The sequence below is a fragment of the Bos javanicus genome, chromosome 11 (genome assembly GCF_032452875.1).
Source record: "Bos javanicus breed banteng chromosome 11, ARS-OSU_banteng_1.0, whole genome shotgun sequence".
NCBI lineage: Eukaryota > Metazoa > Chordata > Mammalia > Artiodactyla > Bovidae > Bos > Bos javanicus.
This window is the reverse complement of record NC_083878.1, coordinates 26,611,640-26,627,440: the sequence shown is the minus strand read 5'-3', so window position 1 is coordinate 26,627,440 and position 15,801 is coordinate 26,611,640. Positions and strand designations below refer to the sequence as shown.

Here is a 15,801-nt window from a genome sequence, read left to right as displayed (position 1 = left end):
CTGATCTGAGAACCAGAAGGAAAAGAGTGAAGAATGACAAGAACCTGATCAGGAGCTGGGATGGGCCCAGCTCACTAAACCATCACAAACTGAGGGGAAGGGGAAGGTCACTTACAGACACGTGCCCCTTGTTTCAGAGCTGACTTTGCAGTGAGCGCACCAGCACCCTATGCTGAGCTGGGCATAAGGACTTACCATCCAATTAGGCCATTTTCCTTCTGGCATGTTTTCCATCCAGGATGTGATAACCTCAGACACACTGTTGCCAGAAGGCTTGTCTAGTTTACTGAGGTAACTGTTGAAGGGAAAATCTGCTTCTTGGATAAAAGGCAACCCATAGTATACCATGGTCTTGGTGATGCTCTCTCCATGGGCTTCAGTCCCCATGAACCTGTAAGAGAAGTACAGTGTCGTCAGGGTCTGTGAGGAGACTGGGAAAGCGCTTCGCAGCTGCTATCCTCATGGACAGGATGGGAATGAATGCATGCTACTTGACCACGTCAGCTAGGGCTTACTAAGGAAGCAGAATCAAGCTGACGCACAGAAATGGCACGCTGGGTCAACTGGCAATTTCTCAACACATTAAACCGAGAGACTAGCCCAATACTGAGTCATGTCTAAAAGAAACACATTTGGATCTCAGTCAATACCGTTCTTTGCTTTCTAAATCTAAACGAAACTCAGTAACTTCCAGGAAGACTTTTCTGTAGTAATTCTCATCACTGCACTTGGAACATACAGTACATGCCTGCATATAAGGTGAGGGCGGCTCACCCAAGAAACTTCCCCTTGTGTCTGAATCCCCGTAAAGTCTCACTTTATTATTGGGGTGCACTATCAGTTGCTGGAAAGCAGACACTCTTCAGGGAACACATATTTGCCTGAAATGACCCACATCGATGCTGGCTTTAGCTGTTGGAGACATTACATTGAATGGATAAGTACACAGTATCCGGAGCTGGGGTGTTTCAGTTCCAGTCTCATCTCTGTGATCACTGCCTGGGTGACCATTACCTGTATGCCCAGAGTCTCAGTCTCCTCATCTGTAAAACGGGGACAGTTATCAGAGAACCTACTTCAAGAAGAAGTTTCTTGAATTCCTTTTCCATTGATTCTGTTGGGTGATCAATATAAACACTACAAGAGTTAAGTTCACTGAGTGTTTATTATGTGCCAGGCATCGTTTTAAGTGCTTCACAGACATCTCATGTAATCTCACAACCTTATATGGCTGTCAGTTAGCACTTTTTAGTTGATGAGAAAACTGAGACTTAGGTTAACTAACCTTATGCCAGCTCAAGGTGGCATAGCTCTTATGCCTGAGGACTCCACCTCAGCCCCACCTGATTCCAAAGTTGTGTTCCTAACCATTGTGATCTATTAACAGCTTAGCTGGAACATTTGCATGCTAACAGGGCAAATAATAAATAATAAAGACTAACCTTTAGATAATATATTTTTAATTAATTTTCACAAAATTCCTATAAATACATATTGTGACTAGCATCGTTTTACAAAAGAGGAAACTAAATCAGCAAACTTCAGCAACATGAGAGACTATACCAGGCCCTAGCGTAATCGAGTTATGATGCACTGTAATTATACGGTTTGTTAAATTATAACTGGAACCTCTTGAGGATGCGTGATTGTGAGGGATAAAGTGCAGATCACACGCTGTGCCTATGGTTACCTGTATCGCCCTGGCTCCCTGCTGTATTGATTCATGGTCTGCCGGAAGCTGCGGACAATGTCGTGCATTCCCACCTGTGTGGTGGTGAAGTCATGGTGCAGCTGCGAGTAGTGAGTGACCATGTCCTTTGAAAACAGGACAGCATGGTTACCATAATGTCACATGTCAAATGCCCATAGCGGCCTCGTGTGGACTGTCTCTTCAAAGGACTCAGACCAAAACACACATGCTTAAAGATGGTCCTAAGGCTTCTACTGCTCAAGGGATTTTGTTCACGGAGAACACTCAATATTATTAGTGTTTCATTTTTTGCTTAACTTATTAACTGTAAATCGAGTAAACAAGTTAAATTTTACCAAACAGCTAAACATTGATTACAAATGTATTTAACAAAATCCTCTTAAACATTTTATTGTCCCAAATGCTCCACATTTTTAAAGGCAAACAAAAGAAATTATTTTAATGATTAGAGTACATTATTACATTTGTACTTTATCTGCTCACAAAATTATTAATACCATGCATTTAAATTTGGTTTTTTACCACTTTTGTCCTTTATTCTTATAGTTATACTTTCTTGGGGTTTCAATAATTTTTCCTGATCCTGATTTTGTGCTTTTCAAGGGTTACAATAATCTTCTAGAATCAAAGTAAAAGATTATGTCTCATACAAGCTCAGGTTATAAGTCCTGGGTTAGGACATGGACAGGCTAGACAGTCCATGAGTTGCCATCCATTCAGTGGACCCCTTTTTTATAAGTGATTTTCTCTTGCTAGATCAAGTGAAGTTTTTTGAAATCTCCAATATCTTTGGAAGTTACATGTACTTTAAGTTTTTCTTGGGTAGTACACAAAATCCATTGTTCTGGTCATTTGTCTTCAGTGGAAGCATATGCCTATCTTCCGACATATTATAATTAGCAAGGTTATTCTGGAATTTCTTCTCCAAGTATAAATGCTTCTCTTTGGGACAGCTGGCTAACATACAACCCTTCTTTCTCCTTCAGTTTTCCTTTCTACTGGAAATCAGATGTGAAAAAAAAAATGGCTTAATCATAACCTTGGTTCATGACATGGTCTCATAATTAGCCCATGAATGGCCAGCTTCCCTTTATTACTCAGATAAGATTATCACATTGATAACCATATGAATTTAATTTTACTTTCTAAAAAGGGCATCGTGTTATACATAATTTAGATTTTTTTTGCTACACATTATATCACTAAGATTGACCCATTTTGCTATGTGTCACTATTAATTCATTTATACATGGACTTCCCTGGTGGCTCAGACGGTAAAGCGTCTGTCTACAATGCGGGAGACCCGGGTTTGAGCTCTGGGTTGGGAAGATCCCCTGGAGATGGAAATGGCAATCCACTCCAGTACTATTGCCTGGAAAATCCCACGGACAGAGGAGCCTGGTAGGCTACAGTCTATGGGGTCGCAAAGAGTCGGACACATTTTTACATACTCTTGAATAAATATACTAGTCTTTTATTTTGAAATGCATTTTGGGACTGCTATCCACTTGCCACTGAAAACAGCCTGACTGTAGCATGGTGGTCAACTACAGGGATGAGAGTGGCATGTGATTATTACTATGTCTCATGTGTGACGTGGGAGGGGGAAAGGTTGAGACCCACTGGTGTGAAAGCACGAAAAGCCCAAATCCTATTGCAGATAGCTTTGGTTGGTAATCCCATTTATCACCTGTGTCACCCTGATGAATTAATTCCTCTAAGATTTGCTAAATGGGGATCATGAAACCTCACAAGATGTTGAGAGAGTTAAACGGAAAGAGCACATAGCATACAACTGATGCTCAGCAAGTGTTATTTCCTTTCCGTTCTGCTTACATGTGGCTTTAATGACTGCAAAAGCACCTGGGGAATTTAAGCACCTCCCTTGAGCTTGAGTGAGTGACAGAAATCACAGAGTTATGGCCCTTGGTGGAGTCCACACTGTCCATGCCCTCAGAAAGTGATCTGTAAAGATCACTCTGGAGGGAACCAGTAGAAGGAAATATCTAGTCGCATGCATTTGAAACTCCTGTGTTTCCTAAAGAAAATGATTCAAAGCACTTAGGCAGAACAGAACTCACCTCTGGTAAGTGGTGTCTCAGGCTAAAAAAAAAAATACTCTGATAACATTTTCAGAAAAGAAAAAATATAAATAAGTATATATTATATTTATATATATATAATTTATAATTATATATATTTATAAATATAAATTTTAATTTATAATTATAATTTATAAATTTATAAATATTATAAAATTATAAACATATTTATAAATATATATATATAATTTATAATTAAAATATTTTATAATATATATTAAAACCATGTATACATATATTAATATGTTTAAAACTTTACCGGGATTTGGGTCTTATTCACTTGGGCCTCATCTCTCAGATGCTTTGCTTCTAGAAGAAATGGAAGAGCATCGAAACTAAAGCCATCAACACCCTTTGAGAGCCAGAACTGTATAATTTCCTAAACAGGAAGAAGCAAAAATGCTTGATTATATCAACAACACATTGTTGTCACAAGGTTTAATAAAAGTCTTGTATGTTAGTGACTTTCCACCATAAAACAGTCACCTCCACATATAAAAGTATCTATTTAGCACAGCAGTGTCTGAGCCTCATGAACTTTGGAATAACTGTATTTATGGGCTCCTGAGATGGCTGGATGGCATCACTGACTTGATGGACATGAGTCTCAGTGAATTCCGGGAGTTGGTGATGGACAGGGCGGCCTGGTGTGCTGCGATTCATGGGGTCGCAAAGAGACAGACACGACTGAGCGACTGATCTGATCTGATTCTTCCCTCATATTTGAATTCAGAATGTTACACATGTAACTGATGCTATGAGCATGTTCCCAAAAGTTTAGACTCCACTGGAAATGAAAGAATAAAACCACAATGAAACATAGGACTCAGGAGACACTGAAACCACAATGAAAGATAGGACTCAGGAGACACCAGATACATACATAGCTTATCTCCACCATGCTCCCTTCCTTAGAAGTCACTCCAGACTGACAGAAAATAACCAATTAAGCAGCCAGTCATGAAGGCTGTTCCACCAGACTGGGGCATTTTGGAGGGAAAGACTGCAGCTTTCATGTCTGCTTCCCTTGCCACTGACCCAGCAGTTGTTATTCAGTGAACCAGTCGAGGAATGAAAGAATCAACTCCAAATGAGTCAAAGATGGTGTGATACTGTTGGGACATCAAAGAAGTACAGCCAGTTCGCTGGCTTCGAGGCATCTACACAGTAGCTGGGGACACGTGAGAGGGTTACCTAACACAAGGCAGGACACGGTTCAGCATCATGAGAGCAGCTTCCTCGGTCTGCATGACTGTTGGAGCACCAAGAAGATCTAAGTTAACATGGGTGGGCACAGCCATGTGTTTCCTGCCTTCGGGCAAGGAAAAGCTAGAGCTTGGCTTGAGATACCATCAAAGAGTAAGCCTAGAAGAACATTCGGGACTGTTTTGGGACAGCATGAGTCAAGCATGGAGGCAGAGGATGACTTGGCCTGCATGGGGACAGTTAAGAAGACCAGTGACCTTGAAAAGCAGAGGGCCTGGTCTCAGTTCCCCTCCCCCTGCCAACCCCTCCCAGCTGGGCCGACGCCTGCACTCACCGAAAGACACCCTTCTGCAAAGGAACAACAGCTCTCCCTGTTCTCCTTTCAGCTCAATCCTTGCCAAAGGGAAGTTTCTACAGGAATGTGTACATCATATTTGGAGAAGGAAATGGCAACCCACTCCATCACATTAGAGCAGAACCACCTGTAACTTAAAGTACTGGAGTGAAGAAGCCAGTTTTCACCTAGTGAGGGGAACAGAGCTATAGACCTCAAATAAGGACTGTCCCCAAATCACTTGCTAGATTCAAAGTGTCTTTCTTGTATCTACATGGGCATATGGGGCCTCTTGAGGCTGCAGGTCAAGGCTCCCAAAGGTTTCTCTAGGCTGAACGCAAGGCTGATGTCAGTCCGTTTAAGGTGAAATTTTGAATGGCAAAGCTTAAACAAATTTTTCGAATCTAAGAACAGACTCTGCTGCTGACAAGCCTCATTTTGAACATAGCTGACCCAAGTGCCCTTAAGCTGGCCCTACCCAGTGGAATTTCTCTTTGGGGTACAAGACCCACAAATCTATTCTTAGTAGCATCCTTCTTCACAAATTCATTCATTCAGTAAGTATTTGGGTTCCAGCTAGGGACCAAGCACTTAGCTATAGGCCTTGGAACTAGAACCACATGCAAAATACAACACAACCCAGACACAATCCTAGGTCTCATGGTTTTTTTTTAAGAATCCTCAGCTAGACAAATATTAATGCAAAAATACTGAAGTCACAGACACGATAAAGCTGTTAAAGAGAGGAGCATGGTAACACAAGGGTGACACAGCAGGACTTGCCAGGGAGGTCACTGCAGCAGGATGGCAGGAAGTGAAGGCAGTTAAGATTCAGTTAGAGAAGCCCCAGATAGGAAGGCACCTCATTCATAGAACAGGATCCATAGTGGCTCTAAGGACCCACTTGGCATGAAGCTAACCAGGCTTAAGTTTTAGAACCCTTCACTGCATGGCCTCCCTTTCTACTTACATTCATTTTTCATTCTAAATAACCACTTTTTTTTCCCCGTACCTAATTTTATACTCTTTTTATTTTAAAAAAGCCCCCAAGTTTGGAGGATGGATACATGTATATGTATGGGTGAATTCCTTCACTGTTCACCTGAAACTATTAAGATATTGTTAATCAGCTATACTCCAATATGAAATAAAAAGTTTAAACTTTAAAAAAAGCCCCTAGTTTTTATAACCTTCAGATCCCGTACAATCGGGATCCACCCCTAGGTGGCGCTGTTCTTAACAAGAGAGAACAATGGAAGAGAATCGGGGGGGCACAAATAACTAATCCACTCAAGCGGACTCTGACAAGAATGTAGAAAACATTAAACGCCATGCAGTTGTAAACATTAAGCTTTGGAGCACTAATTTCCGAGAATAAAGCTATTCATTCTCTTCTTGAGGTCCTCATTCACTTTGGGGATCGCAGCATTGCTAGCTACCGAGCCAACATTAGAGAACGAGAAACACGGACCTCAGCATAGGCATATGGCCCTGGCAGGGATTTTCACTGTAGTCTGGTAAGAGATGTTATCATTGTTTGATGAGACAAAACTAAAAAAGCCGGATGCTTGTTTTTGAGAGTCTTTTTTAAAATTTTTTATTAAACTTTTTATTTTATACTGGAGTATAGTGAATTAATAATGCTAGGATCATTTCCAGTGGACGCAAAGAGATTCAGCTATACATATACATGTATCCATTTTGAGAGGCATTTTACATGCTGAGGTCTTCACCCACATAATCTAAAATTTGCTAAATGGCTCTTGAAAAATATTTTCATTGTGCTATTTATTCTCAACCAGGTAAAAAAAGAGAATTCCAGATTTTAATGGTTAAGTATAAGTTCAGTCACTCAGTCCTGCCCAACTCTTTGCGACCCCATGAATTGCAGCACGCCAGGCCTCCCTGTCCATCACCAACTCCCGGAGTTCACCCAGACTCACATCCATCGAGTCAGTGATGCCATCCAGCCATCTCATCCTCTGTTGTCCCCTTCTCCTCCTGCCCCCAATCCCTCCCAGCATCAGAGTCTTTTCCAATGAGTCAACCCTTCGCATGAGGTGGCCAAAGTACTGGAGTAGTTTCAGCTTTAGCATCAGTCCTTCCAAAGAAATCTCAGGGCTGATCTCCTTCAGAATGGACTGGTTGGATCTCCTTGGTTAACCATCGCTTTATGCCAATTAAGCTCCCCTAGTGTGCCGGATGCAGAAATGGGCATGGAGCCTAGTTCCCCAGGTCTGGGTGACCCATGTAGGGACCATGGGACTCTAGGGACAGTACATTGTGTCTCCAATTTCTAACTAACTCCCATGACATCACGCAGCCCTGGTTTTTCCACCAGACATGTCTACATTCTTTTCTCGTTAAACAACTTGCTCCTCTGAGTGAAGAAGGAATCAGTTCAAAACCTTGAGGCAAATCTTTCCTTTTGAGGTGACTGACATTACTGGATCCACTTAAGTAAAATGAAAGGTTTGGGACAAAGAAAGGCTCTGCTGTTACACGTGATGATATGCAAGACATCCTCTTGATAATGACATATACCCCAGGTCATCCGTCTCGAGAAAGAATGAGAAAGCATAGGATATTTCAGAAAGACAGAGAGAAAACCATATCCTCTACAAGCAAGGAAGGCAAACCAGCCCTACTGGTCTTTAGAAATCTGGGTAAAATTCTCTGCTGACTCTTCCAGAAGCAGGACATAGATCACAGGCTCCAGAATCTGACCCATAAGGGACCGTCCCATCTCCCCCACTGTCCAGCTGCATGACTTAGGTTATATGCATGACCTCCAAAACCTTGGTTTCTTCATCAATAAAATAATACCTGCTTTACAGGAATTCTCTGAGGATTAAATGAGGTACTGCTGCCAGAGTCAACTGATGCTTTGGTCTTTGTGCTGTGCTTAGTCGCTTATTCGTGTCTGATTCTTTGCGATCCCATGGACTGTAGCTTGCCAGGCTCCTCTGTCCATGGGATTATCCAGGCAAGAATGCTGGAGTGGATTCCTGTGCTCTCCTCCAGGGGATCTTCCCAACCCAGGGATCAAACCCAGGTCTCCCACATTGCAGGTAGATTCTTTACTGTCTGAGCCACCAGGAAAGCCCAAGAATACTGGAGTGGGTAGCCTATCCCTTCTTCAGGGGAACTTTCCAACCCAGGAATCAAACCCAGGTCTCCTGCATTGCAGGTTAATTCTTTACCAGCTGAGCTACCCAGGAAGCTTATACCTGACCTCTCTGCTGTGTTTGACAACATAGACTAACCCTGTCATCTAGAAATACTCACAGGACTTAGATCCAGGATACCACGCTCCTGGTTTGTGACCTCTCTGTCTGCTCAACAGTCCTTTAAATATTCATACTCCTTGGGGCTCCATCTTACACCCTCTGTTCATTTCAATTCACAACAGTATTGACTCATTTATCTATCACTTATTGATTATTTAACAAGTACTTATATCGTCCATTTTTGACACCAGGGACCAGTTTCACAGAAGACAATTTTTCTATGGACAGGGGTTGTGGGTGGGAGGATGGTTTTGGGATGATTCAAGCTCATTATACTTATTGCGCATTTTATTTTTGTTATTATTATTACACCAGCTCTACCTCAGATCATCAGGCATTAGATCCTGGAGGCTGGGGACCCCTTACATATATAATAAGCACCACACTATCCTAAGTGCTTTACAAAGGTTAAACCACTTAATCCCCAAATGACCCCACAAGGCATGTACCATTATTGTTCCCATTTTACCATCAGGGGAATTGAGACACAGAGAGATGATGCGTCTTGATCAAGGTCATCCAACAAGTAAGTGGTACACGGTAACTGGAACCGTGTGGTGCCCTTACAGGCTTCCCTGGTGGCTCAGATGGTACTCCATTTGTTATGTGGCCTTCCTTTACTTTAATTATTTTAGTTGGGAGGACCTGCTACACCTGGCCATCATCCCCACATGACAACAACCCCCTCAAGATAAATGACAAATGGCCCTTTGGTTCACCTCAGCCAGCCCAGTTCGCTCACTGATATTACCTGCCTGACCTCTGTGGGCACTGTCCACGTGGCAACAAGTCTCAAAGTTTTATCTCTGAACCAGACTTTCCCCTGAGCTCCATGGCATTCTAGCCAGCTACCCACTGAACACCTGGATGTCTCACAGAGAGCTCAAACTCTACACAACTGAGACCCCCCACACACACACACCCATTCTTCCCATATCTCCCATCCCAGGAAACGGACCTGCCACCCAGCCAGAATTCAAATCTGAAACCTGGAAGTCACACCAGACTCCTCTCTAAGGACTGATGATGCCTCTGCAACCGCGACACCCTCACTGGTCCCACTGGGAGGTTTCCTAGTTACTGCATCACCCACCTCCCCAGTTTTTCTGCCTTCAAACCTGCCTTACTCAAATGCCTTCATCACAAACCATATTGATTTTTCCCAGTGCAAATTAAAAATTATTCCCCTGCCCAAGACAAGCACCTACCATGTCCTCCAATGCAGCTCATGATGTGGTTCCTACCCACCTCTCTCACCTCGTCTGATCACACACCCCCTCTCGGGACAACATGTACCCACAGTGGACAACTCCCAGCACTTCCACTGTGCTTTCTCTCTGCTGGGGACACTCCCACCTGTGTCTCTTTGCTTGGCTCAGTCTTTCTCACCCTCTAGCTATCATTGCTTCCTCTGTAAACCTTTCCCCAGTCTCTCCCACTCTGTGTCCAGGTTAGGTCCCTGCCCTGCATTCTCCTACTTCCTACTGCCATGAACACTCAGCACACTTTACCGTAATTTCCCATCTGTTTACCACCCCCCTCCAGAATATATTATAGCCCATGATGGCTACAACATGGGTCATTCTTTCTCACTCTCTAGGAATCATTGCTGATATCTATATATCTATATCTAGGTATACCCTCTATTTCCCATTTGTTTGCCACCCCCCTCCAGAATATATTATCATAGCCCATGATGGCCACAACACGGTTCCATCTTCAGAATCAGCCTACTCTGGCATATAGCCAATACACAGCACATGCTGTTTAATGAGGGAATGGTTTATAATGAAGTGCATGGCATACACGTGGTATAATGATGTTGCAGTGATGAGCATCAAGCACTGAGCTGGCTTATAAAGCAGGTAGTGAGTATATTTTATTTTGAATTGAGTTGCTTGTCTCCAGCAATACTGTGCTCAGTAGAGGCAGAACAGAACCATTACTTATGCTCTGTATCCCATCTTTAGCCAGGAGGGCATCTTGGTTCCCAGTTGCCAGTTGCTATAAATACACTAACTCCTCTAATCCAGGGCTCAGCCTTCCCACATGGGTGGTTTCAGGAATCAGACTGAGCCCCAGACATGGGGCCAGGCCATCTGGAATCTCTTCCCTGCTCTGCAGCTTGTCTACTGATCACTTCTCTAGGCCTCAGTTTCCTTATTTGTCAAATAAGGGATTTGGAGAGCAAATTTTTAAAAACTGATCGGAAAATTATAAAAATACTAGACAAATATAAGCCACCCCTCCTCTGAGAAGACTTCCTGATTTCTCTAGCTGAAAAAGCTCTAGCCCTGGAAGGTTCAGGGCAGAGCCAAACCCCTAATGGCCAGTGCAAGGGAGAGGACAAAGAGGAAGAAGAAGGATGTTCTGTGCTGGGTGTCTCCTGCCTGCCAGCCTCCCACCGTGCAGATAAGCTGAAATCTGATGGGAGCCCCGAGGAAGAAGGCTCAGGTCCTGAGTACAAGCTGGTATGCAAGCACAACTCATTCCAAATGCCTCCTCATCACAAATTCTCAGGGTTGCAGATTATTAACCTGCATAACTCTGCTTCTAAGATAAGTGCTGCTAGGGGGAGGAGGATGTCAGAAGTCCCTTCATGTGAAAGCTCCCTTTCCAGGAGCGAAGAGCCTTCCCTTACAGCATTCAGCCTTTCTTATTTACCTCTAATAGGAAACCTTCTAAAAACCTTGCAAAAAAATGTCTAACCTCTCAACCAGAGGCAGTAATGATTCATCTCAAGAGGGATTTCATCCTGCAAGGCTAGTAACTAAGGCTCCTATTTATGTCCTCCAGTACTTGGATGCCTTCAAGAGAATTGCTGGGTTAGCCAAAAAAGAATTAATGTATTGCTGGCACATTTTGGCAAAATTTATCACATTTGTCTAAACATCTCCAGGCAATCCATCAATATTGCCGCGAGGAGCCTGGAGAAATCCACTGCCTGATAAACCAACTGGTTTATGCTCCCATTTATGAATTTCCAGTTAAAAACCTGCTTACAAAAACTGTGTAGAAAAAGTGAAACACAGAGAGAGAAGCAGTTTGCCTCAGATTAGGCAAGGAGCTATGGTTAATTTAAGTACAGGGATGCCACAATCTCGGTGCTTGGGTTTGAATCCTGTCCCCTTAGTCCCAAGGTGGGTGGTGTCACCTCTTTAAGCCTCAGTTTCCTTCTCTGTAAAACAGTTGTGGTCATAAAATCTCCTAAGTTAGGTTTGTTTTGAGCATTAAATGAGATAATGCTGGTAAAGCACTTGGCAAAAAGTAAGTGCCTAATAAGAGTTGGGGGCGTGAGTGTATAAATGATCTTCAGTGATGGAGAAGAGGAAAGTTCACACTCCATCAGAGAAGTTTAAAACTAACCCCTCGTTAGTGGGCTGACTGTGTCTACCTCCCCATCCCCAAATGAGACAAGGCTGCCATGACAAGGTGCCTACTTCTCAAGATCGCAAAGCAATTCATCTAAATTCTGGAAAACATATATAGTAAAAATAGCCTTAGAACTAAGGAATTCATAGGAATATATTTAAAAGAAGTGCAGGATATGTACACTGAAAACTAGAAGACACTGTTGAAAGCAACTAAAGGAGATCTTGAGTAAGTAGAAAGACATCCTGTGTCCACAGATCGGAAGAGCTAATATTCTTCAGATGGCAATACTCCCCCAAACTGATCCACAGATTCCATACAATCCCAGCAGGCTTCTCTGCAGAAACTGACAAGCAAGTAATAAAATTCGCAGGGAAGTGCAAAGAACCTAGAACAGCCGAATAATCTTGGAAAAAAAGAACAAGGTTGTAGAGCTCACACATCCCAATTTCAAAACTTACTATAAAACTATAGTAATCCAGACTGGCGTAAGGACAGACATATAGATCAATGGAACAGAAGTGACAGTCTAGAAATAAACCCCAATGTTTGTGATCAGTTGATATTCAAAATGGTTCCAAGATAGTTCAATGGTGAAAGAATAATCTTTGTTAAACACATATTGTTGGGATAACTGGATAGCTACATGCAAAAGAGTGAAGTTAGACTCCTTCTTACCAAATACAAAAATCAACAAAAAATGGATCAGAGACCTAAGTGTAAGAGCTAAAACTACAAAACTCTTAAAGGAAAACATGAGTTAAATCTTTACAACCTGGAGTTAGGCAATGGTTCTTAAATGTTATACTATAAGCATAAGCAAGAAAAAAAAATAGATAAGTTGAAGATTACAGCAATTAAAAACTCTTGTGCTTCAAAGAGCACCATCAAAAAAGTAAAAAGACAACCTACAGAAAGGAAGAAAATTAATTGCAAATCATATACCCAGAATGTGTTAAAAAAAAACAAAAACTTATAACTCAACAAAAAGTCAAATAACACAGTTTTAAAATAGACAAAGGATTTGAATAAACATTTCCCCAGTGAAAATATACAAATAAAACATAAGCACATGAAAAGACGCTCACTATCGTCAGCTGTCAGGGAAATGCAAATCAAAACCACAGTGAAACACCACTTCACTAGCATGACTGTTATCAAAGCTAAGACAATAGCAAGTGTCAATGAGGATACAGAGTAAATAGAAACTCCATACATGGCTAATAAAAATGTAAAATGGTCCAGCTACACTGGAAAACAGTTTCTCAAGAAATTAAATACAGATTATAATATAGATATAATATAGATACAGATTATTATATATTATAATATATAATATAGATGTCACAGACATCTATATAGATACTATATGATTCCATTTATGTGAAATGTCCAGAACAGGCTTATTTATAGAGGCATAAAGCAGAGTAGTGGTTTCCAGGGCTCAAAGAGAGAAAATGCAGTAGCCAGAGGGAATGAGTTCTAATGGGTATGGGGTTTCTTTGGGGGGGTGATGAAAGTGTCTGAAATTAGTAGTGATACTTGCATAATCCTGTAAACATACTAAAACCACTGACTTACATACTTGAAAGGGGTGAATTTTGTGATATGTCAATTATATCTCAATAAAGCTGTTATTTAAAAACAAAACAAGAACAGACTAAGGGGCACAGGTGTTCTTAGTGACTCCAACAAGGCATCCTCTCCATCTGGTTGACATGATGACTTGTAGAGAGAGACCCACAGCTCCCTGCTCTGCTCTATTTGGGTTTCCTCCTCACCGGCCTCAGAGCCCTACCCTGGTATCCTAAATTCTTGCCCATGAGAGCCACAGCAGCAGCAATAATGAAAACAGCAGCAGGGCTAATGTTTACTGTGAATTATGTGTCAGGTGTTGTTAGAACCACCACTATACAGGTGTGAGTGCCAGCAACTCTCACCTGGGTGCTGCAGGAAATCTGAGCATCATCAGACCACAGAGCATCATCTCTGGCTCAGCAAGTGTCCCTATGACAGCATTCACGGCCCCACAGCATCAGCCCTCACCCTCATTTTTACACCCAAACTCCCCAACCCTGTCCCTCACTTCACTGAAGTGCACTGATAGTGTTGCCACATGGAATACAGGACGACCAGTTAAGCTTTAAGATAAACCATGAACAAATTTTTTAGTAGAAGAAAGTATCAAATATTGCACTAGTCATTGTTTAACTGAAATTAAAATTTAATCGAACATCTTGAAATTTCACTTGCTGTGCCTGGCAGTTCTGCGCAGAGCCCCCAGGTCATTTCTGAAACACATGGAGCTCTGTCTCCCCCAGAAAATTTTGCATTTGCTCTTCTCTCTGCCTGAAGTTCTCTTTCCCTAGCTGTTCACATGGCTCCCTTGCAAACATCAGGTTTTGTGCAAATGGGACCTCAACATAGGGGTGTCTCTGAGCCCACTTCTCACTGGCACTGCGAAGCTCTCTAAGCCTTCATCACCACCTGACATGTTAAATATTTAGCTGTTGTCTGCCTTCCCCTAAGGATACTGGGAATTCCTTGAGGGTGGGGTTTTTGATTCACTGTTGCATTCCCACTGCTTAGAACCAGAACTGACATGGAACAGATAATAAGCCGATATTTACTGAGTGAATACAGAAATGTTGTGCGTGGGTTATATCAACTCATGTTTCAAAAAGCCCCTCTGAGACAAACACTGCACCATCAATCGTGTCTCATAGACAAGGGATCCAAGACACAGAAAAGCTAAATAATTCACGCAGAAGCTCCCTGAAGCCAATGATGAGGCCAGGTCCAGACCCAGGAGCTGTGCCAGCTTAGCGCAGGCAGAGAGGCATCTCATAGCTAAGGTAACAGGTGTTTCTGCCTTCCACCCATTTCAATTATTTGGGGTTAGAGGAAGGAAAGAGCCACTGACATATCTGAGAGTCTGTATTTGCATCAGACACCTTAATCCCAGAACTGAATTGCACTGCTTGATTTTGCTCATACAATTACTATTTAACACAAAGGGTAGCAAATAACCACTTATGCACCCATGAAATGGAGAAGTTTATGTGGATGTCTGTACTCACTTTTATTTCTTCTTGAACATCAGGATTACGGAAATTTAAATCAGGTTGCTCTTTCATAAACTGATGAAAATAGCATTGTTTTCGTACTTCATCAAAGTGCCAACTGGAGTTTCCATATACACTTAACTAGCAAACAGAAAATAGCAGATCAGTTCCTTAGCATGGTTTCTATGATGGTATCGCCCACAAAGAAATGATCATTGTCATCGTCAGCCCCATGCAGACCAAGTGCACAAGTCCCCAGAATTTTCCTTCTAGTGAGAGCACTAGTTAAATTAATTCCCTAAAATTCCACTTGCTGGCCTAGTGCCCCACAAAAGTGGTTGTGATGTGTTTGTACAGTAGAAACTGTTCACAACAACCACAACATCAAGCCAATGCTCTCAATGTAAGGAGCAGGCATTTCTAATCTATTTTCTTGAAACTTCTGTCCAGGCCCTGGACTCCTGTTTGTGAAGAAAAGCAAATGATGGTCAATTTGGGAGAAATACACGTTCCACTGATCTTGGAGCTTGAATCCAAATAGAGAGATTATTTAAATGATATTTTTAGAAAAATATTAGAATCATTCCATTTAAAATGCTGCTAGCCCTCAGGAATAAAAGAAATCTAGCAACTTCAAGAGGACTTCCCTATAGCTCAGATGGTAAAGAATCTGCCTGCAAGGCAGGAGACCCAGGTTCGATCCCCAGGTCAGGAAGATATC

General features: G+C 42.0%; 1 protein-coding gene across 1 annotated transcript in view; it reads right to left on the bottom strand.

Annotated features, from left to right (window-relative positions):
• The window catches only part of SLC3A1 (solute carrier family 3 member 1), a 33,790-nt gene that overhangs the window by 10,942 nt on the left and 7,047 nt on the right, over positions 1-15,801 (bottom strand). Inside the window, exons 4-7 of the mRNA XM_061432236.1 lie at positions 15,096-15,221; positions 4,073-4,192; positions 1,691-1,815; positions 196-391 (exon numbers count right to left, since the gene is read on the bottom strand). Of these exons, the coding sequence (XP_061288220.1) occupies positions 196-391; positions 1,691-1,815; positions 4,073-4,192; positions 15,096-15,221 (567 nt within the window). The remainder of the gene's footprint in view (positions 1-195; positions 392-1,690; positions 1,816-4,072; positions 4,193-15,095; positions 15,222-15,801) is intronic.